Here is a 21461-nt window from a genome sequence, read left to right on the forward strand (position 1 = left end):
ACCAAAGAATGATGGGGAGGGATAGGAGTCTGGGGACTCTACCAGGGAACCCCACCCCTCTAAACAACAGCCCTGGACAGGTTTGATGCCAGGTTCATTTGTCTGGTCAACAAATATCTGCTGAGCCCTTTCTATATCCAAGACAGTGAGTGCACAGGCCAGGGGCACAAGAGACGCCATCCTGCTCTGTACCTAAGTCACAGTGAAGCAGGGGAAATAAAGCAGCTTTAAACAAATTCACTAGCAAGTATATAACAACAACTTGTGATAAATGCCAGGAAAGAAAACAACAGCCTCTGTGCTCTGAACAAAAAGAGAAGCTGCATCAGCCTGGCTGGAAGCCTGTCTGGGTCTTCCTGAGGAACCATCTAGAAGCGTGAGTAAGAAAAGGCCGGCGGGAGAGGGTTCCAGAGCCAGCGGGAGAGGGTTCCAGGCCGGGAAGGCCCCACCTCAGGCCTGGGGTGGGAAGAGCTGTGAGCTGTGAGAGCTGAAAGGGGGACGGGTTAGCACACGGGAAAGGTGAGGAATGACAAGGGCCTTCAACTGTGGCCACCACCTCTCTCCACCTCAGCACACTCCTGCGTGAGTCCGGCAGGGGACAAAGGACCACGGCCACAGGTCAGGGGAGGCGCGGCAGGGAGGGAGAAGGTTCCGAGCCCAGCTGCCCCGGTGTGACTCCAGACTCCAGTGACTGGAGGACAGAGGCGCTCACCCCTAAGGACTTGAAAAGGTCTGTAGATGGCATAACCCAACTGCCTCGCCCAGGAAAGGGTGTCCAGTCGCGGCTGTCGCTGCTGTCACTGCGGGAGGAAGGGGGTCATTTGGTAGGTACGGAGGAGGTAGAATCTATCTCCAGGGCGTCGGTACAGGCTCTAGGGTGCAGAGCGGGTTCTAGCCAGAGCTAGGAAGGTTTGGGACCGCGAGATGGGGGTGGGGTGCAGTTGTGCTTGACTTTGGACTTGGGCGAGTGCGGAGCGGCGGGAGCAAGAGCAGCTGGAAGGGCCGGGGAGGACGCCGCGGAAGGGGCGGCGCGGGGAGGCGGGGACAGGCCCGGCGGTGGCAGCGCGGAGCCAGGCCGGCTGGTCTCAGGTGGGCGCCAGCGACGCGGGCTTGGGGCAACGCCACCCCCACAGGTGAGCCGGCTGGGGGACGGTGACAGCGGGAGGGGCCGCTTCATTCCCGGAGGCCCTGGGGACAAGGGCACCGGCAGGATACCCTCTGAAGGCTGCGCAGCTCGGCGGTGGCCGCTTTCCAGCCGTCCTCTGTGACCTTTCTCGGTGACCGGCCCGCTGCGGCCCGGCCGGGACAGGGGACAGGGGAGCGCTTGGGTTCGCGCTGGCTGCGGGCGGCGGCGGATTCCGGCAGGCCGATCCCCGCGTCCCCACCCCCACCCTCAGAAGGTGCGGTGACCCTCCTCCCGCTGTCCATCCCGCCTCGTCCCTTCCTGTCCTAAAGCACCCACCCCTTGCGGCGCGTGTTCTGCCCACTTCTCAGCTGAAGTCCCCCCTTCCCGTCCGCCGAGAAGCAGAGAGACCAGAGCCGCTCTTGGGGACAGGAGCTGCACAGGCCAGGCCAGACCCCTAGAAGGCTGAGGCTGCTTCGATGAGGACTGAGGATTCATCGGGTTCAGGGCGCCGGACGCAAAGTTGAGGCAGCGCAGTATCTGTGCTTCCTGACCTGGAGCAGTGGCTCAATGCCCGACTAAGCAAAAATAATCTAATTGGTCCATTAAGACAGCAGAGACTCCTTGGGGGTGCTCAGGAAATAAGGTGTCCAGGGCCACTCTGAGAATGGCACACTGGTTGTGTGCTCCGGTGCTGAGCTGAGGCTGTCTGGACTTCATTCTTCATCCTCATCCCTCATGCTCATCCCTCATCTTCACCCCTCATCCTCATCCCTCATGCTTATCCCTTATCTTCATCCCTCATGCTTATCCCTCATCCTCAACTCTCATCCTCATCCCTCATCCTCACCCCTCATCCTCATCCTCACCCCTCATCCTCATCCCTCATGCTTATCCCTCATCCTCAACTCTCATCCTCATCCTCATCCCTCATGCTTATCCCTCATCCTCAACTCTCATCCTCATCCCTCATCCTCACCCCTCATCCTCATCCTCACCCCTCATCCTCATCCCTCATGCTTATCCCTCATCCTCAACTCTCATCCTCATCCTCATCCTCATCCCTCATGCTTATCCCTCATCCTCAACTCTCATCCTCATCCCTCATCCTCACCCCTCATCCTCATCCTCACCCCTCATCCTCATCCCTCATGCTTATCCCTCATCCTCAGCTCTCATCCTCATCCCTCATTCTTGCAACAGCCCCTCCAGATTGTCCATTATACCCACTTACCAGGTGAGAAAACCCAGGCACAGACACATCAAGTCATTTGTCCCAAGGCACAGGGCTATCCAGGAGTAAAGTCAGTATTTCAACTCTGATTTCTCTGACTCCAGCACTTTGTCCTACAGGGCACCAGGCTGCCTCTGCAATTATATTAGGCACCTAAGGTGAAATGTGGGGGAAGTAGGGGTCCCTTTGGCTCATATGCCTTGCAGTTTAGTAACTCATGGAGGAAACAGAACTGTGTATTCATAAAATGCTCATTTTGCAGAGAATCGGTGATAGTTGTGGAGTCCAGGGCTGCAGAATGCAGTGGCCATTGGAGGTGGGAGGAGAGGATGAGGCTCAGAGTCCACTTGGAGTGCACCCACCCTTGCCAAATCCAGGGTCCATCTCTCGGCCATGTGATACCATTGATGATACATTTCCTTCTTTCCTTCAGAAATTCCCTGTCCCCTCCTCTAGCTGTTTCCTCTTAGTCATTTCTTTTTATTTAGTAATTTTTATTTTTTAATTTAATTTTTTATTAAATCATAACTTTATACATTTATGGGGTACAATGTGATGATTTAATATACAATGTGGAATGCTTAAATCAAACTTATTAACATAACCATTACCTCACTTATTTTTTGTGGTAAGACGTTTATAATTTACTCTTAGTTATTTTGAAGTGTTTGCATTGTGCACATTAGGTGAGATCCCACCAAATGCTGTCCCTCCTCCCACCAATCAACCTCTCAGTCATTTTTTTGCCCTACTTTGTTTTTCCTTCTCTTGTTGATATGAAGTCCAGACAGCCTCAGCTCAGCACCAAGCACACAGAGTGTTGATATTCCCTTGGGCTCAACGTTCACACTCTCTGATATTCTTATGAGACAAATTTTTTCGCATACCCTGATTTAACTATCATCTCTATGATAGTAACTTCCAAATTCTTTCCAGCCTACCCCTAATCTGGAACTCCAGACTCAAATGCTCAAATATTCTAATCTCTGCTAGCTAATTCCACTGTTTGTCTCAACAGGCACCACATTCACCATTTCCAAACCCAGATTTACCATCTCTGTCCTTGCCACAGAGCCTTTCTTCAGGTATCTGTAGCTCCTTGCCTGGACTGTTGCGTTGCCTTCCACCCTGGTCCACCTGCCCTCGCAGTCCATCTACCCTTTACATATCCTCTGTAAATCTCCAGCATCTTAGTCTTTTCGGTGACCTGGCCAGATGGAGTGGACCTTTCTTCCTTTCCTTCCTGAGCACCCTGGACATACCTCTATAGGGCAGCCCTTTTTATGTTGTGCAACTATTGACCAATCTGCCTTCCCTTTTCGACTCTGAGTTCCTTCCTCACTGATTTTGTCTGATCCTGCTTAGTCCCCTCTGGCCTGGCACACACCGGGTGCTCAGTAAGGATTTGTGTAGTTAATGACTTTGTAATGAATTGGGGCTTTTATTTTTAGGACACAATTTATAGATAGTGAAACATGGCACTGTGCACTGCGTGACATTTCACTTCACTCTAAACCGGATCTGTCACCATTTGCGAGTTAGGGCGTGTGTGTTAGTGGAAGAGGAGCATTAGAAATTGTGTTTGCTGATGGACTAGTGACAAAATGAAAGTAAGTTTTCCAAATAAGTTCAGTTGATACTGAGGGTGTTTTTAGCTTGGTGTAAAAATCCAGTCCTTGGGTGGGGATTCTCTTCTATTTTCTAGAAGCAGGGTCACAGAGTGAGCAGAGAACACTGAACTAGGAGAAGAACAAGTGGGAACTCGCCATGGCTTCGATGTCTACTCATGAAAACCAAGAGAAGGGGCCCCATTTGCCACCTCCAAGCAAGCAGGTATGTTTTTACTGGGGGGCCTGCTAGCTGAAGAACAACAAACAGGACTTTCTTTAAACCTTGTCCTTAACCAGTTGTCTTACTTACATTCTTTATTAGTCTATGACTTTATCGAATGGGTTCGTTATTGAATCTAGCAGAATGACACATTTTGCTTATTTTTACATTTTTGTTACTAGGAGTAATTGTACTAGTCCCATGCGGCCGACAGGTGTCCTGGTCAGGGAAGCGGAGTCCTTGATTATTAATTAGCCACCAGATTGAGAAGCCAAGTGCAAATGTTGGCACATTTTTTCAACCTGTTAGGAATGAATATTAAATGTTTCAGAAACACATAAATGAAGAAAAGAAAGTATTTGCTGAGTAAATGGAGTTTGTGTTTCAGCTAAAAAGTAGTGCACGGAGGAGGTAATGTTTAAGGAGCAAAAGTTTAGAAGAGGCTAAACGACAAATGATACCAAGTTGCAAGGAGAATTTGGACACCTGAGTTGCTTCTGTGAAATGGAGAGCCAGCAAACATTCATGGCTGTAAGAAAAGGATCACTGGGGCTCCTTTTGGGAGACTCTTTTGGAACTTTGATCTTGACTGCAAGATTCCCAGCCACTGTGACAGCTGGTTATGAATATGTGTATTTACGTATTTAGGGGAGGTCTTCCTCATTTCCATGACAGCAACAGCCAGGAGCAAGGGCAATCATTGAACCTGGGCATGTAGAGACAGACTCGCTGAGGAATGCTTGTGCTAACCAGCTAAGGGGGGTGAAGAGTGAGAACAGCCTTCTTCCGCTGCTGTGACTCACCTGTGTTCACTGAGTTCTGGCTCTATGCGGCGCAGTTGCAGACAGAGCAGGGAGGTGCATGCTCCTGTCGCTTGCAGAGCTCTACAGGCCAGGTGTCCCAGGTTCCTCCACCCTGTTGATTGTTAACACTCACGCAAAGTGGCTGGGCACTGTGCCCAGCCCATGGAAAGTGCTTGTGAAATTGTGGCCATCGTCCAAATCGACAGCTACTACAAAGAGTCTGAAAAAGAACAGTGGAAAATCAGCAAGGTAAAAGTACACTCTAAAGGCCAAAGAGGTGTGCCTCAACAAGAAAAACACTGGATTCCAATGAATAAAAGGACTTAGGTAAATAATGTATAAATAAGGAAATACAGCTATGACTTTTGTAACAAGAAGCAAATTACTGAGTTGATAAAATTTTGTTTTAATTGAAAGAACCACCCATAGAATTGGGGAAATTATTCACAAATTATATATCTGATATGGGTCTAGTATCCAGAAAATATAAAAACTCTTACAACTCAGCAACAAAAAGACAAACAATCCAATTAAAAATGGGCAAAGAACTTGAATAGGTGCTTTTTCAAAGAAAACATACAAATGACCAAAAAGCAAATGAAAAGATGTTCCAATGTCAATAGTCAAGAGGGACAAGCCAATCAAAACTTCAGTGAGATACATTCCTACCCTAGGATGGCCATAGTTTTTTTAAAAAAATAGAAAATACTGGGCGGCTCCTGTGGCTCAAAGGAGTGGGGCACTGGCCCCATATCCCAGAGGTGGTGGGTTCAAACCCAGCTCCAGCCAAAACTGAAAAAAAAAAAAAAAAATAGAAAATACCAAGTGTTGGCAAGGATCTGGAGAAATCGAAAACTTTTGGTTTCAAAAATTTTCATAAACTTTTGATGGGGTTGTAAAATGTTCCAGCCCTTGTAGAAAATAGTTTGGCAATTCCTCAATAAGTTAAACCTAGAATTACCATAAGGCTTAGCAAAACTGAAAACAGGTATTGAAACAAAAACTGGTGCAGGAATGTATATAACAGCTCTGTTCACAATAGCCAAAATGTGGAAACAACCCCGATATCTACAGTGGATGAAAGGGTTAAGAACATGTGGCATATCCATGCAATGGAATGACATGGATGAACCTTGAAACATCACGCAAAGGGAAAGAGGCCAGCTACAGATGCCTCACCTCGTATGCATCCATGGACAGAAAATATCCAGAAGGGGCAAAGCCATGGAGACAGACAGCAGATTAGTGGTTGCCAGGAGGCCAGAGGGAGGGGAATGAGGAGAGACTGCTTAACGGGCTGGGCTTTCCCAACCATGATGAGGAGATGAAACCGACCATAATGGGGTGATGAAAAGTTCTGGAATGGGCAGCATCCGTAGCTCAGCAGGTAGGGCGCTGGCCACATACACTGAGGCTGGCAGGTTCAAACCCAGCCAGGGCCAGCTAAAACAACAATGACAACTGCAACAACCACAAAAAAATAAATAGCCGGGCATTGTGGTGGGCGCCTGTAGTCCCAGCTACTTGGGAGGCTGAGGCAAGAGAATCGCTTAAGCCCAAGAGTTTGAGGTTGCTATGAGCTGTGACACTACAGCACTCTACCTAGGGCTACAGTTTGAGACTCTGTCTCAAAAAAAAAAAAAAGAAAGAAGAAAAAAAGAAAAAGTTCTGGAAGGGCCAGCTCTTATAATCCCAGCACTCTGGGAGGCCGAGGCAGAAGGATCCTGCAGCTCAGGAGTTCGAGAAGAGCCTGAACAATAGCAAGACCCTGTCTCTACTAAAAATAGAAAAATGAGCTGGGCATTGTGGCAGGTGCCTATAGTCCTAGCTACTCATGAGGCTGAGGCAAAGGATTACTTGAACCCAGGAGTTTGAGGTTGCTGTGAGTTCTGACACCGGGTACTCTAGCCTGGGAAACAGAATTAGACTCTGTCTCAAAAAGAAAAAAAAGCTCTGCAACTAGGTGGTGGTGATGGTTCCGCAGCACTGTGCATGTACTCAGTGCCTCTGAATTGTACACTTCAAAATGCTCAAAATGATAAATATTATTTGTATTTTACCACAAAATGTCAAATGAGCCTATATATACCAAAAGATTACAACCCCGATCCCATTATAGGGATTGTCTCAGCACTAGAGGAGGAGGGCAGTCTGGCTGAAGAGTATGCAGAGAGGACATGAGTTAGCAAAGAAATGAAAACACAGAATAAAATATTACTGCAGACCTATTGGCTTAGAAAACTGGAAAATTCCAGTGTTGTAAAACCTTCTCTTTGATTTGCTGAGAATCTTCTTTACTTGTAACTGGCCCTTGCACAGGCTGTGTAGCCATAAAGGAACATCCAGACACTGCTGGTGGGGGGTGGAGACTCATGCAGCCCTTGAAGACAGCGGTCTAGCAAGACTTGTCACATCAAGAATATGCAGGCCCTGGCTCGGCACCCATAGCACAGTGGTTACAGTACCAGCCACATGCACGGAGGCTGGCAGGTTCATACCCAGTCCAGGCCAGCTAAACAACAATGACAACTGCAACAAAAAAAATAGCCAAGCGTTGTGGCGGACACCTGTAGTCCCAGCTACTGGGGAGGCTGAGGCAAAAGAATGGCTTAAGCCCAAGAGTTTGAGGTTGCTATGAGCTGTGACACCACAGCACTCTACCGAGGGCAACATAATGAGACTCTGTCTCAAAAATAAATAAATAAATAAAATTTTAAAAAGAGTGGTGCCTGTGGCTCAAAGGAGTAGGGCGCCGGCCCCATATGCCGGAGGTGACGGGTTCAAGCCCAGCCCCAGCCAAAAACTGCAAAAAAAATAAATTAAATAAATAAATAAAAATTTTTTCTTTTTTTTTTTGGCCAGGGCTGGGCTTGAACCCGCCACCTCCGGCATATGGGACCGGCGCCCTACCCGTTGAGCCACAGGCGCCGCCCTAAATAAAAATTTTTTAAAAAAGAATATACAGGCCCTAAATTTGACTTCTAGATCTATGCCTGAAAAATGCTTTCACGTGGCTGGGCACCGTGGCTCACGCCTGTAATCCCAGCACTCTAGGAGGCCAAGGTGGGTGAATTGCCTGAGCTCAGGAGTTGCAGACCTGCCTGAGCAAGAGCAAGACCCAGTGCTAATGGTCAGGCATTTGTGGCAGGCACCTTTAGTTCCAGCTACTTGGGAGGCTGAGGCAAGAGAATTGCTTAAGCCCAAGGGTTTGAGGTTGCTGTGAGCTGTGACCCCACGTCACTCTACCCAGGGCAACAAAGTGAGACTCTGTTTAAAAAAAAAATGGTCTCACGTGGATGTGGAGGGGAACATGAGACAGTGTGGACTCAGAGGCCTCGTAGGGAATTAAGCAGCCGTGAGAAGCAGTGGGGTACCAGCACGGAGGGACCTTAAAAGCATAGAGCAGAGTTGAAAATATTTATATAAACATGTAAAATATAATGTATAAAACAGCACCATTGACATGAGCAAGATGCAGGCACCCCAAGCAATGAGCATTTTGCAGGAATGCATAGAAATGACGGGTGCGTGGTAGACATCCAGAACGGTTGTGATGGACCCAGAAAAATGAAACAGAGCATGAGAGTGAGCTGAGTAACAGAGACACGGCCATGAAGGAGGAGAGATCATGAAAGACGGGGTTGGTCCCGATTAGAGGATAGCAACAAGGTAAAAAATACCGTACAACAAGCAAAGTAAGGGTCAATCCAGTTCATAGTTGCATCAGAAAGTATATATATGCCACTTACAAGTGTGTAAAAGAAAACCTGTCAAGATTGAGAGTAATCTGTGTTGAATAATAAAAAGCTGTCTGTTGGTGAGTTCACAGTCTAGAAATGCAAGCAGCCGGACTCGGTGGCGGGCGCCTGGAGTCCCAGCTACTTGGGAGGCTGAGGCAGGAGGATGGGGCTGCCTAAGGAGGGGTAAAACGGCCCAGGTCAGAAACAGACCAGATCAAAACTCCCATGCAGATTAGTAATGGGATTGTGGCTGTGGATAGCCATTATACTCCAGCCTGAGAAACATAGTGAAACCCCATCTCTTAAAAAAATAAAAATAAAGTAAAAATAAAATGCATGGAGAAGGATTTATAAATAAAAAACTTGTAGTATAATGATCTGAGTGTGATGCCCCATTTGTTAAATATTGTGCTGTGGGGGAAATCTCACCCAGGAGGCAACATTGGGCTGCATCTTAAGGGATCTGGTAGGAAGGGAGTGCTAGAGTCTAGATACAGTGAGCCAGGGGGACAGACACGTGGAAGTAAGAAAGGAAATGTGGCCTCCATAGTACATCAGCCTGACCACACATCTGCTCCACGCACACTCGTGGGTGAGTCACTCCAGCTCTCCAGCTGGGGGTCTCTCCCTGCCTAAATCCATCAGCATTCCCAGCTGGAAACACTCACAGAAACTGGTCATTGCTCTGAGCTGGCCCCTGGCACAGAACACAGGCCTCTGGGTAACGAGTGAAGAGACCTCTGGGTCCTCCTCCAGAGAAAACAAACAGGATGCTTTTCTGGTGATCTCAGTTAACTCCGCTGTGACCTTCCTTACAGAGCCTGTTGTTCTGTCCAAAATCGAAACTGCACATCCACAGAGGAGAGATTTCAAAGATTATGCGAGAATGTCAAGAAGAAAGTTTCTGGAAGAGAGGTAACTGCACCCCTCTTGATCCTAGCTAATGCAGGGCTTGCTGCAATGAACTGCACAGACAGCCTATTAGAATTGAGGCGATGAATCTTTTTTACTTAGGTAAATCCCTGAAGAACTTTGATATTTGGGGATGTCTAGAGTTTAAATCCATATGGAGACTTTTTCCAGTGCAGAGATAATAACTGATTAAGAAGCATTTTACCTCACTTGGCAAAAAGCGATGCACCTATAACTCTTTCCTTTATGTGACCAAGAATGGGCACCGTGAGTATTATTTAGAATTTCTTGACTCCCAAAGAGAACTTCCTAAATTCCATTAGGTTCTAAATTTTATAGAGTTCATAGTTTAGGAGAATTATTTAGTTGCTAGAAGCAGTGGACCAGCAGCATGGCAGATCTTATAAACATAGAGCTCAGAATAAATATTTTAAGAATAAGATAAACATGTAAAACAGCACCATTTACACACACCTAAAATGCATGCACTCAAAACAGTCAGCATTTTGCAAAAGGTGTAGAAACAAAAAGATTCGACACTAGACACCCAGAATGGTTGTGATGGGCAGAGGGGAATGAGAGGAGAATGGGAATGGGAGGAGGGAATGATACAGACACGCCCACAAAGAGGAGGTTGCCAGAGGAGATCTCGCCCACCGCCAGCCAAGTAGCCGGGAGTGGAAAGATTGGTTGCTGTTCCATTTGTCTTGAAGGAGCTGGAAAGCGCTAGATGTTTATCACTGCTCTCTGCTTGTGGAAAAAGTCATTTGACACATAAGGACAGACTAGAAACTACTTTTGCCAGACTAAATTGCCTGTTTTAAAAACATAGCTAAACATTACACATGTTTAGCATGAATGTAGTCTTTTGGTGGGGGGAGGGGAGACAGTCCCACTTGGCTACCCCAGGCTCGAGTGTCCTGGTGTCATCACCCCTCATAGCAACCTCAAACACCTGGGCTCGAGAGATCCTCCTGCCTGGCCTCCTGAGCAGCTGGGACTATGGGTGCCCACCACAGCGCCAGGCTAGTTTTTTTATTTTTTTGTTTTGTTTTATTTTTAGTAGAGATGGAGTCCCGCTCTTGCTCAGGCTGGCCTCTAACTCCTGAGCTCAAGCAATCCACCCTCCTTGGCTTCCCAGAATGCCAGGATTACACACACGAGCCACCATGCCCGGCCCATTTTGTAATCTTTAATTTGGATCTTCAAGCAAATTCAAATTGTAGGACAAAATGTCACAAAGAATCAAAAAAACACCAAACAAAAGAAAAAAAGTAAAAGGCAAGGGATTGTCCTTGATGAAAGCAGATTAGAGAATGGATGTAACACATGGTCCCTGATTTTGTCGCCCTGGGCAGAGTGCCATGGTGTCACAGCTCAAACTCTTGGGCTTAAGCAATTCTCTTGCCTCAGCCTCCCAAATAGCTGGGACTTCAGGTGCCTGCCACAACACCTGGCTACTTGCTGTTGTTGTTACAGTTGTCATTGTTGTCCAGCAGGCCTGGGTCGGGCTCCAACACACCAGCCTCGGTGCCTGTAGCGGCGCCCTACTCACTGAGCTGCAGACACCAAGCCATGATCCATGATTTTCTAAATTGGAAAAAAAAACATAATTATGGTGGACATCATTGGGTCAATTGGGGATATTTGAATATAATTTGTGTATTAGTTCATATAATTTTTTTTGATTATGAGTATTCAGGAAATACCAAAATCTTGACTATGCTAATAGGGTTGTGATCATGTGGGATGTTCTGGTGCTTAGCGAGTACCTGAAGAAGGGTCACAATGTTTGCAAGTTTCAAATGGCTCAGAAAAAAGGCCAGGCGTGGTGGCTCATGCCTGTAATCCCAGCACTCTGGGAAGCTGAGGCAGGTGGATCACTTGAGCTCAGTAGTTTGAGACCAGCCTGAGCAAGAGCAAGGCCCCATCTCTAAAAACAAATAAACTAGGGCATTGCGGAAGTGCCTATGGTCCCAGGTTTGAGAGATGGAGGCAAGAGAATCGCTTGAACCCAAGACTTTGAGGTTGCTGTGAGCTGTGACACCATGACACTCTATCCAGGGTGGGGGAGTGAGAGAGACTCTTGTCTCAAAAAAAAAAAAAGTTCTCAAAAAAGAAGAAGAAAAAAATAGAGATAAAGCCAATTTGGCAAAACATTCGCAATTCGTGAATCTAGATAAAGGGTATGCAAGAGTTCATTGTACTGCTTTTTACCATTTACATGGGATTGAAGATTTGAAAATATATATGCATGTGATGGCAGAGATGGGTAGTGTGGGGTCAGATTGGTCAGATCAGCTCTGTGCATCAGGTCGATTGGCTGGGACACATCCCAGGTCTCCAGGCCACCCTTAATAAATGTTTGTTGAGTAAATAAATAATGAGTGAATAAAAACTTACTGCCAAGGAAAGTAAGAGAAAAAGAAATATGCTCAGAGTAATTCTTCCTGACTTCTAGGTGGGGCGCCAATTTTAAACTGTCAGCATTAAAGGGTGTTTTTGTTTTACAGCTCTGCCGTTTTCTCTCGTAAGCATGCTCGTCACCCAGGGGCTAGTCTACCAAGGTAAAATTCAATATTTGTTAAATTATTTAACTTTACAGAGTGCACTGTTCTGTGACCCTCCTGGCAGCTTTTTGGCTCGTGGCATTTATTTTTTGGTGAAGGATTCATTTGTGCACTCTTTTACCTATGTTCAGCCTAAGTTTCTGCCTCCCCAGAAGAGGTCCTACTCCCCAGAATGAATGAATATATTTGGCTGCATGGCAAAGGGAAATTAAAGTTGCAGATGGAATTAAGGTTGTTAATCAGCTGACCTTAAGGGAGAGGGCTAGATGATCTGGGTGGGCCCAGTGTCATCAAAAGCATTCAAGTGAAAGGCAGCATGAGAAGATGGAGTGAGAGAGGTGGGGGCAGTGTGAGGAGTCAGCGCAACTTTGCTGGTTTTGCAGAGGGAGCAGGTCCTGAGCTAAGGAGTGTGAGCAGCCTGTAGAGGCTGGAAAGGCCGGAGACCCTGGGGAGGGCCCTTTGCCTACTTTTCCTGGCAATGGAGACCCTTCGCTGTCTATGGCAAACATGTCTTGCTTTGTAAACTTTCTTACTCTGTAAACCTATCTTTCTCTTTCTCAAGAAACTTTGTTTCATGCCTGCCTTACTTTGAGGCATCTGGTCATTTTTTCACCAAGAGCACTCCAAGAACCAAGGACCCAGGCAGCTGCCTAGAGCCCCGACATTGTAGGAGACAGGCAGCTGCCCTGAACCCCAACCTTTTTGTGTGCCATGCCCTGGATAAGCCTGATGTAGACTGATTCTGCCTGGACAAACCAACTCAGGCTAAGTCGGATGACTAAGTGTTACTGAAAATGTCAGGCTCAAATCATGATAAAAGCAAGAAGAATTTCTCTGCGGAAGAAACAGATGATGAAAAAAGTGTGATTTGGACACTGGTTCTAGTTAAAGATGTCTCAAATACAGAACAAATAGAACCAACTATTTCTTCAACTTCAGATGTTAAACCGAACAATCCCAGGAAACACACGGAAGTTGAAATCTCCCCCAAAATCTCTTTGTAAAATACCAATTCTTCCCTTGCCGGCCATTTTTCCTCCCATAGGAATGCGTATGGAGGCAGGTTGCGAAACTGGTGCCAACAACTCAATTTGAGTGCTGATGGCAAGAAAATAGAAGTTTTTCTGGGGCTTCAGAAGCATGCTTATCCTGAACATGAACATGATATTCCAGAAACATCAATGGAGCCAGACTGCAGTCATATTCAGGGAAACACAAGGCGGAGATCAAGAGAGCAAGGCTTCAGGAGAGGTGAAGGTGAAGGTGAAAACACATGAGACTAAGAATCTAAGTGCTGATGTCAGCGCAGGAATCTTCATCCGCATCGTGGACAGCATTTCCTGTGAGACTTGGTCAGCTTACGGCTGTGAATTCACAGTGCTTTCCTGCTTCTGGTGAGGCCTTTCTGATGGAAGCCTGTGGTGTGTGCACCTCTCTCAGGCGACGCAGAGGGTTGGGTTCCCCTACAGCGTCACTCAGGTCAGGCCTGGGTGCCTGCCGCTCCCGGGAAGATGATTTCTCTCCTCCTGTTACCAGCTGTATTTTCCCATCCCTGGGACTAGAAGATAATATGTTATGCCCTGACTGTTCTGGGAGGAATAAGAAGATAATGAAAAGATTAATGAGAGTGAGGTAGCAGAAGCAACCTGCTTCAAACACAAAGCATGAGAGAGGCCAGCAGGGTGGCTTGTCTCTGTAATCCTAACACTGTGGGAGGCCGAGGCAGGTGGCCAAGCATGAGACCCTCTAAAAAAATAGAAAAACTAGCTGGGCGTTGTGGTGGACATCTTTAGTCCCAGCTACTTGGTATCCTGAAGCAGGAGGATTGCTTGACCCCAAGAGTTTGAGGTTGCCGTGAGTTATGATGCCACAGCACTAAAAAAAAAAAAGGCATTAGAGAAAGATGGATGTACTTTCAGAATGTGTAACCTAATATGAAGGAATGGAAGAAGAGATTATTTGATGGAATCTTTGTGATCTACAAAACAAAATCAAGTGATTAGAACGCGACTGTGAAGATGGTTGACTGTGACAACCCCTTCTCAAGGGACCCCTTCTGGGGGCCGGCAAAGGCACTAAAATAAAGTCACTACAATCATAAGAAAGAAAAAAGAGTGTGGCGCCTGTGGCTCAGTGGGTAGGGCGCCGGCCCCATATACCAAAGGTGGCGGGTTCGAACCTGGCCCCGGCCAAACTGCAACCAAAAAAAATAGCCGGGCATTGTGGCAGATGCCTGTAGTCCCAGCTACTTGGGAGGCTGAGGCAAGAGAATCACCTAAGCCCTGGAGCTGGAGGTTGCTGTGAGCTGTAATGCCACGGCACTCTACCAAGGGCAACAAAATAAGACTCTGTCAAGAAAGAAAAGAAAAGAAAAAAAAAGAAAAGAAACCCTATGTGGGGGTGTCCAACCTTTTTCTTTTCTTTGAGGCACATTGGAAGAAAAGGAACTGTTTGGGGCCACACATTAAATATGAAAACACTAACAGAAGTTGATCAGGCTGAAGAAGGTCTGTGCAAGCTTATTGTGATATCTGCCACTGCAGATAAGCCACAAAAGTGTTCACAAAATCAGCATGTGGCCCTGGTTGGACGCCCCTGCAGAGCCTCCAGAAAGGAAAACAGCCGTTTAAGGAATGCATTTAAACAATGGCTTTCACCCAGTGAGGCCTATTTTGGACTCCTGACCTCAAGAACTGTAAGACAATAAATTTGTGTTGTTTTGATGCTACTACATTTGTGGTAATTTTTTATAGCAGCCACAGAAAACTAATACTGTCCTAGAGTCCCTGTGTCCCCAGGCCCTGTGGGAGCAGGTGAGGGGCTGAAGTCTCCCCCACGCTATACCCACCCAGCCATTTGTCCTGGCAACAGGCTCCCCAGGCCCTGTGGGAGCAGATGAGGGGCTGAAGTCTCCCCCACGCTATACCCACCCAGCCATTTGTCCTGGCAACAGGCTCCCCAGGCCCTGTGGGAGCAGGTGAGGGGCTGAAGTCTCCCCCACGCTATACCCACCCAGCCATTTGTCCTGGCAACAGGCTCCCCAGGCCCTGTGGGAGCAGGTGAGGGGCTGAAGTCTCCCCCACGCTATACCCACCCAGCCATTTGTCCTGACAAGAGGCTGCCTGAGGAGGGGCCCCGTCTCCTTCAAGCCTCGCATCTCCCCACGGGGACCTCCCACCCCAAGAATTCCATTTCTTCCCTCCTTGTCCTCCACTTTCTCCACTGACCAGAGAACCCAGAGACATCGCTCAGCCCCCAGGTAACAAGAAGCCACCTTACTCTTTTTAAGTCCATTTTCTTGAACACTGCCAGTTACCAGGAGTGTTTGTACCCAATAAATATGAGAGAAGATGGATTGAAGCTGTTATCACGGGAGCGAGTCCCTGGCATAAGGATGAACCCGGTCCCGCCCTCACCTGTTCTCTGTCCCATGCACATCCTTTCCCTGGGGTGATCTGTGCCAGACACCAGCACCATGCCCTCGAACTTCCCAGCCTCCAGAATGGCGACTCAAAAGAACATCTGTGCTTTATAAATCACCCAGTCCACGGCAATCTGTTACAGCAGCAGAAAACACACTAAGACATCGACTGTCTCTTGCCTCAGTGCAAACGTATTTTTTCAGGGTTGTGTGTGACTTTTCTACAGCTGCTGTGACAAATTGCCATAACTTACTGACTTAAAACAACACAAATGTATTGTTTTAGCGTTCTGGAGACCAGAAGTCTGCAATGGGTCTTCCTGAGCTTAAAATCGAAGTGCCAGCCTGGCTGTATGTCTTCTGAAGACTCTTGGACTTGCTCTCCTCTCCGCTTTTAGAGGCCCCACATTACTTGGCCCCTTCCTGTGTCTTCAAAGTTTGCAACATTGAGCTAAATTCTTCTCCTACAGTCACCTCTTAGCCTGTAATTCCCTCTTCACGGTCAAGGATCATGGTGATTACATTAGCAGCCCACCCGCCCCGTCCCCAGGACAATTTTCCCCATTTTTAAATTATCTGATTAGCAGCCTTACTTCCATTTTCTACTTTAATTCCTCCTTAGGTGACATAATATATTCATATTTTCCTGGAATTAGGGTATGGACATCTTTGGGAGGCTATTATTCTGCCTATTACAAATTGTAATTTTTTCATTTCAAAATTGTGACATACACTGTGAATCTCTAAATTGAAACTTTGTTGAGTTTCTTAAAAAGAGTGAGGACTAATTGTTTTAACTCAGTTGTTAGCTCCACCTTTGCTTGGTACCTTTAAATCACTCTTGAATTATCTGTTTCATTTCCTTTTTCTATACGTTAAAGCTAGTATTTGCTCCAGTGTATTCAATACTAATGTGAAATCAATAAAAGAAACAACTACAGTCCCACCCAAGAGAAAAACACGATTAAATTCAAGTGAGGAGAGAAGGGGATTAGGGGAGGGGAGGGGACAAGGAAAGGGGATTGGTAAGCTCTCACCCGATCTGCACAATGTGAGGCAGACCTCCTGGGTGAGGAGCTCAACCACAGCTCCAACTTTACCTAACAAATGCAAACAATGTAACCTAATCTTTTGTACCCTCATTAATCTGAAATATAAGTAAATAAATAAATAAATGAGCTACTATTTTAATGGGAATTAAATTCAACCAAGAATTGAATGAAAACTTTTAAGATCACCTCTTTGGATACAGAATATGCATATGTTTAAGGAATGTTCAGATCTAAACTTTTGAAGATTTCTTTATACTTTATAAGTTTGAATAAGCGGCGAAGTGAAATAATCATGTTTTTATATATTACTCCATAGGTTATTTAGCCGCTAATCCTAGATTTGGATCATTGCCTAAAGTTGCACGTAAGTCATACGTAGAAATAAAAAAAAAAGCAGTTTCATTTTGAAAGAAAAAAAAAGAAATTTACAGCAACTGGAGATGTGCGTGTCCAGCTTAAACAAATTGCCCTATTGGCCCTGAAAGCTCAGTCTCTGTCTTCTGCCCCTCTGTATTTCTTAGTTTGTCAGACACTTTGTGCTGCACAGCTCAGCAGCGAGACTTGGCACACGGCAATCTTTAAAGCGAGGACTGGGAGGAAGTAGCAGGGTCTGTAATGGGATCACCACCAGCAGAGCCTCTGAATGACAGGTCCATTCAGGTCTTTGTTTTCCTCTTTGGCCCTGGCCAGTCTTTTCAAAATATTTTTTATAATAGACATAGAAATGAGTGATTTTTTTTTTTAAACTCAGGGACCTTCTAATAATAAATTAACCACAAGCTTTGGGTTCATCTCCTTTCACTTGGTGCACATAGACTGTTCATATGCAAAGAGGGTGCATTCCAGTTTGCACTCTGAAACCTCATTCCCAAGAGGAAGAACAGTTTGGAGATTCTTCCCTAGGAACTTGACCCTCCTCTGAGGACCCCTCTCCTATAGGTCGAATGGGCTGCAGCTCTCCACTGTCCCAAAGCCATAAAGAAAATTAGGAGGCTTTTGTACCAGTGATTTGAAAGCTCCCTGCAGCCACAAGACAGACCCCACTTTGCCCTCCCTGGTGGTCTCAGCCATTTACTTGACAGCTGGGCTACTTCAGCAGCCTGTCTCTGGAACAGCGCCGTGGCTGTCCCTGCCTTCTCCCACCAGTTCAAAGGTGGAGAGATCAGATACCCTCCAGTTTCCAATTCTGCTCTTAAATAGAAGCCTCATTCTCAGAATTTTGATTCATTGCTTTATTGTGGTGTTTCTAATATAAAAACTACCAGTGTTAATAAAGCAAGTTCTAGAAGATAATTAATGGAAAGATTCTGAACTTTGAAATGATCTCTTTCCTACACTGCTTACACAGTTGCTGGTATCCTGGGATTTGGCCTGGGGAAGGTGTCATACATAGGAGTGTGCCAGAGCAAATTCCACTGCTTTGAAGACCAGCTTCGTGGAGCTGGTTTTGGTCCACAGCATAACAGGTTTGTGATCGATTTGATTGAGGGATTGTAATGAAGATAATTGTAAGAAATTAATGAAAGGTTGCGTGTCATTTACAATATTAATCACATTTCTAAGTCCGTAAGTTACAAAAACTTTTTAACCCTCAAGTTTCAAGTTGTGGCTAGCCAACTTCAATATAATTATTTAGTTACCTAACTATTTAATTTGCTCAATATTTAATGCATTCCTACTTCATTCAAGGCATTGTGTAAGTCTTTAAAGAATACCTTAATGTGTCTGGGCACCGTGGCTCACACCTATAATCCTAGCACTCTGGGAGGCCAAGGCAGGTGGATCACCTGGTCTGAAGAGTTGGAAACCAACCTGAGCAAGACCTTGTCTCAACTAAAAATAGAAAAACTAGCTAGGTGTTGTGGCAGGTGCCTGTAGTCCCAGTTACACAGGAGGCTGAGGCAAGAGGATATCTTAAACCCAGAAGTTTGAGTTTGCTGTCAGTTATGACACCATGGCACTCTACCCAGGATGACAGAGTGAGAATTTGTCTCGTAAATAAAGAAATAAAAATAAGGAATATCTTAATTAGCAGATATGGCTTCTGGGGCTACAAAAAATTTAAACAAGCTTCTTTGGGCTTCTCAGAGCCTTTAATATATTAATAACTGTATGTATTGTGACTCTCCATAGAGAGATAAGCAGTATGACTTTGGAGCTAATGGCATGACCTCTGCTGTTACAGTACTTGGGTTGAAAACCAGTTCCACCATTTACTAAGCTGTGTTCCTTAAACTCTCTGCTCTTCAGTTTTTTTCATCTGTATAAAATGGTGATCAGAATAGTTCCCATGGGTATTATAAAGAATTGAAATGATCACTTATGACAGTAAGTGCTCAGTAAATGTCACTTGTTTCTACTCAAACACAACAGGAGTAGTGTTGGAAACACATTTCTCTGAAGACTCCTCCTCTTGTCACCCTGGATTCTATTTGAGAAGCAGCACAGTATATGAAAACAAATTGCACCATAAATCAGAGCGCGCAAGTTCATTTTTGTAATTGTGTGACCTTGGAAAGCCATGTTCCCTTGTCGCAGAGGGGTGAATGGGACCTTAAACATTGTCCCTTTCAGATGAGCTGCGTGAGACCCAGAAAGATGCAGAGACTTTCTGAAGGTTCTATAGTTAGCAGCCAGTGAAAGGGGGCCTCTCACCTCAGCACCTTTGGTTTCCACACCCTTATTCTTCCCAGTACAAAAGCAAGAGCAGCTACTAAAACAAACCCAGAGGGTGGCTGCGCTGGGCTTTTTTTTTTTTGAGACTCTGTCACCTTGAAGTTGAGTGCTATGGCATCATCATAGCTCACAGCAACCTTATACTCTTGGACTAGAGCAATCCTCATGCCTCAGCCTCCTGAGAAGCTCCCACATGCCTGGGTAATTTTTCTATTTGTTTTTTGTTTTGTTTGTTTTGTTTGTAAAGACAGAGTCTCGATATTGCTCAGGCTGGTCTCCAACTCCTGAGCTCAAGCAATCTGTCTGTGTTGGCCTCCAGGATTACAGATGTGAGCCACTATGCTGGGCTATTTTTTTTTAATTAAAAAATTATTATGTTTGGGGCGGCACCTGTGGCTCAAGGAGTAGGGCGCTGGTCCCATATGCCAGAGGTGGCGGGTTCAAACCCAGCCCTGGCCAAAAAAAAACCACAAAAAAAAAAAATTATTATGTTTGTTATGTGTGCACCGGTGTGTACAAACCTAACTCCATGTGCATATGTTAATCCCCAGATTAATGCACTGTGATTTATGATTTTTTTATGCTATTGGTAGAAATTACTCAGAAAAATCAAGATGTTCAACCCCTGTGGAACCCTGACTACAAATAGAAGTATCTGTTTCAAGATAAAGATCATTATTAGGTGGTTTGTCTTGTTTTGTTTTGTTTTGTTTTTGAGACAGGGTCTCACTCTGTTACCTAGACTAGAATGCAGTGGCACAATTATCTGAGCTCACAACAACCTCAAAATTTTAGGTACAAGCAATCCTTCTGCCTCAGCCTCTCTGGTGCCTGGAAATACACCACACCCAGCTAATTTTTATATTTTTTGTGATGAAAGGGTCTTGCTATGTTGTTGAGGCTTTTCTTAAACTCCTGGCCTCAAGCCATCCTCCTGTCTCAGGCTCCCAAAGTGCTGGGTGATGAGGCTAGGCCAGTGTGCCTAGCCATTATTCGATGGAATTCAGAGGGGAGGTGTCTTAAAATCAGGAAACAACTATTATTTCTGAGAAAATTAGTATATTAAAGTTTAGCACAGAAAATGTCCCTAAATAACATTGTGTTAAGACTGGAGCCTCCTGGCTCGGTGCCTGTAGCTCCGCAGCCAGGACACAGGCCACAAATACCAGAGCTGTTGGTTTGAACCTGGCCTGGCCCTGCCAAACAATGACAACTACAACAACAACAACAAAAATAAATAGCCAGGCATTGTGGCAGGCACCTGTAGTCCCAGCTACTTGGGCGGCTGAGGCAAGAGAATCACTTGAGCCCAAGAGTTTGAAGTTGCTGTGAACTGTGACACTACAGCACTTTACAGAGGTTGACAAAGTGAGACTCTGTCTTAAAAAAAAAAAAAAAGGACTGGCACCTCTACTGGCAGAGCACAAACGCCTGTGTTTGCTTCTCTCCTAGGCACTGCCTGCTCACCTGTGAGGAATGCAAGATAAAGCACGGGCTCAGCGAGAAACCCGGATCACAGCCTTCAGCCTCCTGAATGCTGTGTCGGGGGTGTTTCAACTTTTGTACACATTTAAAATTTCAAGTGTACTTTAAAATAAAATGCTCCTAGTGGAACAAAAGCATTAGGATTCTCTCCATCTATTGAAATACTTTCTGAGTGTTCTGTACTTTCTGCTCTTTTAAGAACATGTTGGGACCCCTTACCCGTGGAAAAGAAACAACACTGCCCCCGTCTTGCTTCCGGCTAAGTGAAAGAATTGAGAGTCTTCCCTGATTAGCCGCTGTTCATTCTTCGCTTTTTCACTCCAGTGCTCCAGGTTTTCTGATGGAGGATAGGGGTGAGTGTTGAGGAAGGTAAGAAGTCATGACCCAGAGAAAATTAACAAGTATAAACATAGAAATACAAGACGAGACTGTGCCTTACAGGTCTAAGAAATGCTTGTTAGAAAGTAGAGCCAAGATTTTTAACTTAACGAAAAATAATTTCATTACAAAGGGTCACAGTATGAATGACACGTCCTTTCGATGCTCTAGGTGACATTATGGCTCGTCAGAGTGCTGGAGATTTGAGAATCTGTCCATCCTATGTAAGTGACCTGC

At 45.7% G+C, this 21461-nt stretch overlaps 1 protein-coding gene across 6 annotated transcripts; it reads left to right on the forward strand.

Annotated features, from left to right (window-relative positions):
* The first annotated feature begins 573 nt into the window (after positions 1 to 573).
* OCIAD2 (OCIA domain containing 2) lies at positions 574 to 20980 on the forward strand. Of its 6 annotated transcripts, none has more exons than XM_053577787.1 (7): positions 574 to 730; positions 4063 to 4190; positions 9549 to 9645; positions 12156 to 12209; positions 17002 to 17049; positions 18034 to 18151; positions 20814 to 20980. In XM_053577787.1, exons 2-7 carry the CDS (start codon positions 4125 to 4127, stop codon positions 20893 to 20895), a joined length of 465 nt encoding a protein of 154 aa, XP_053433762.1. In that variant the 5' UTR covers positions 574 to 730; positions 4063 to 4124; the 3' UTR covers positions 20896 to 20980. The 6 variants fall into 6 exon arrangements, with proteins under 6 accessions (XP_053433762.1, XP_053433764.1, XP_053433761.1 ...); XM_053577789.1 differs by lacking the exon at positions 574 to 730 and adding an exon at positions 804 to 824; XM_053577786.1 differs by lacking the exon at positions 574 to 730 and adding an exon at positions 975 to 1133.
* Positions 20981 to 21461: the final 481 nt, after the last annotated feature.

This window comes from Nycticebus coucang, chromosome 23, assembly GCF_027406575.1.
Source record: "Nycticebus coucang isolate mNycCou1 chromosome 23, mNycCou1.pri, whole genome shotgun sequence".
Lineage (NCBI taxonomy): Eukaryota > Metazoa > Chordata > Mammalia > Primates > Lorisidae > Nycticebus > Nycticebus coucang.

What these genes read in the sequence shown, in the direction of transcription:
- OCIAD2 (XM_053577787.1), top strand. Translation starts at nt 4,125, where the DNA reads ATGGCTTCGATGTCTACTCATGAAAACCAAGAGAAGGGGCCCCATTTG. An exon ending in ATCATTGCCTAAAGTTGCAC is followed by an intron (nt 17,050 to 18,033) that starts GTAAGTCATACG and finishes CTGCTTACACAG; the next exon opens with TTGCTGGTATCCTGGGATTT. An exon ending in TTTGGTCCACAGCATAACAG is followed by an intron (nt 18,152 to 20,813) that starts GTTTGTGATCGA and finishes CTTCTCTCCTAG; the next exon opens with GCACTGCCTGCTCACCTGTG.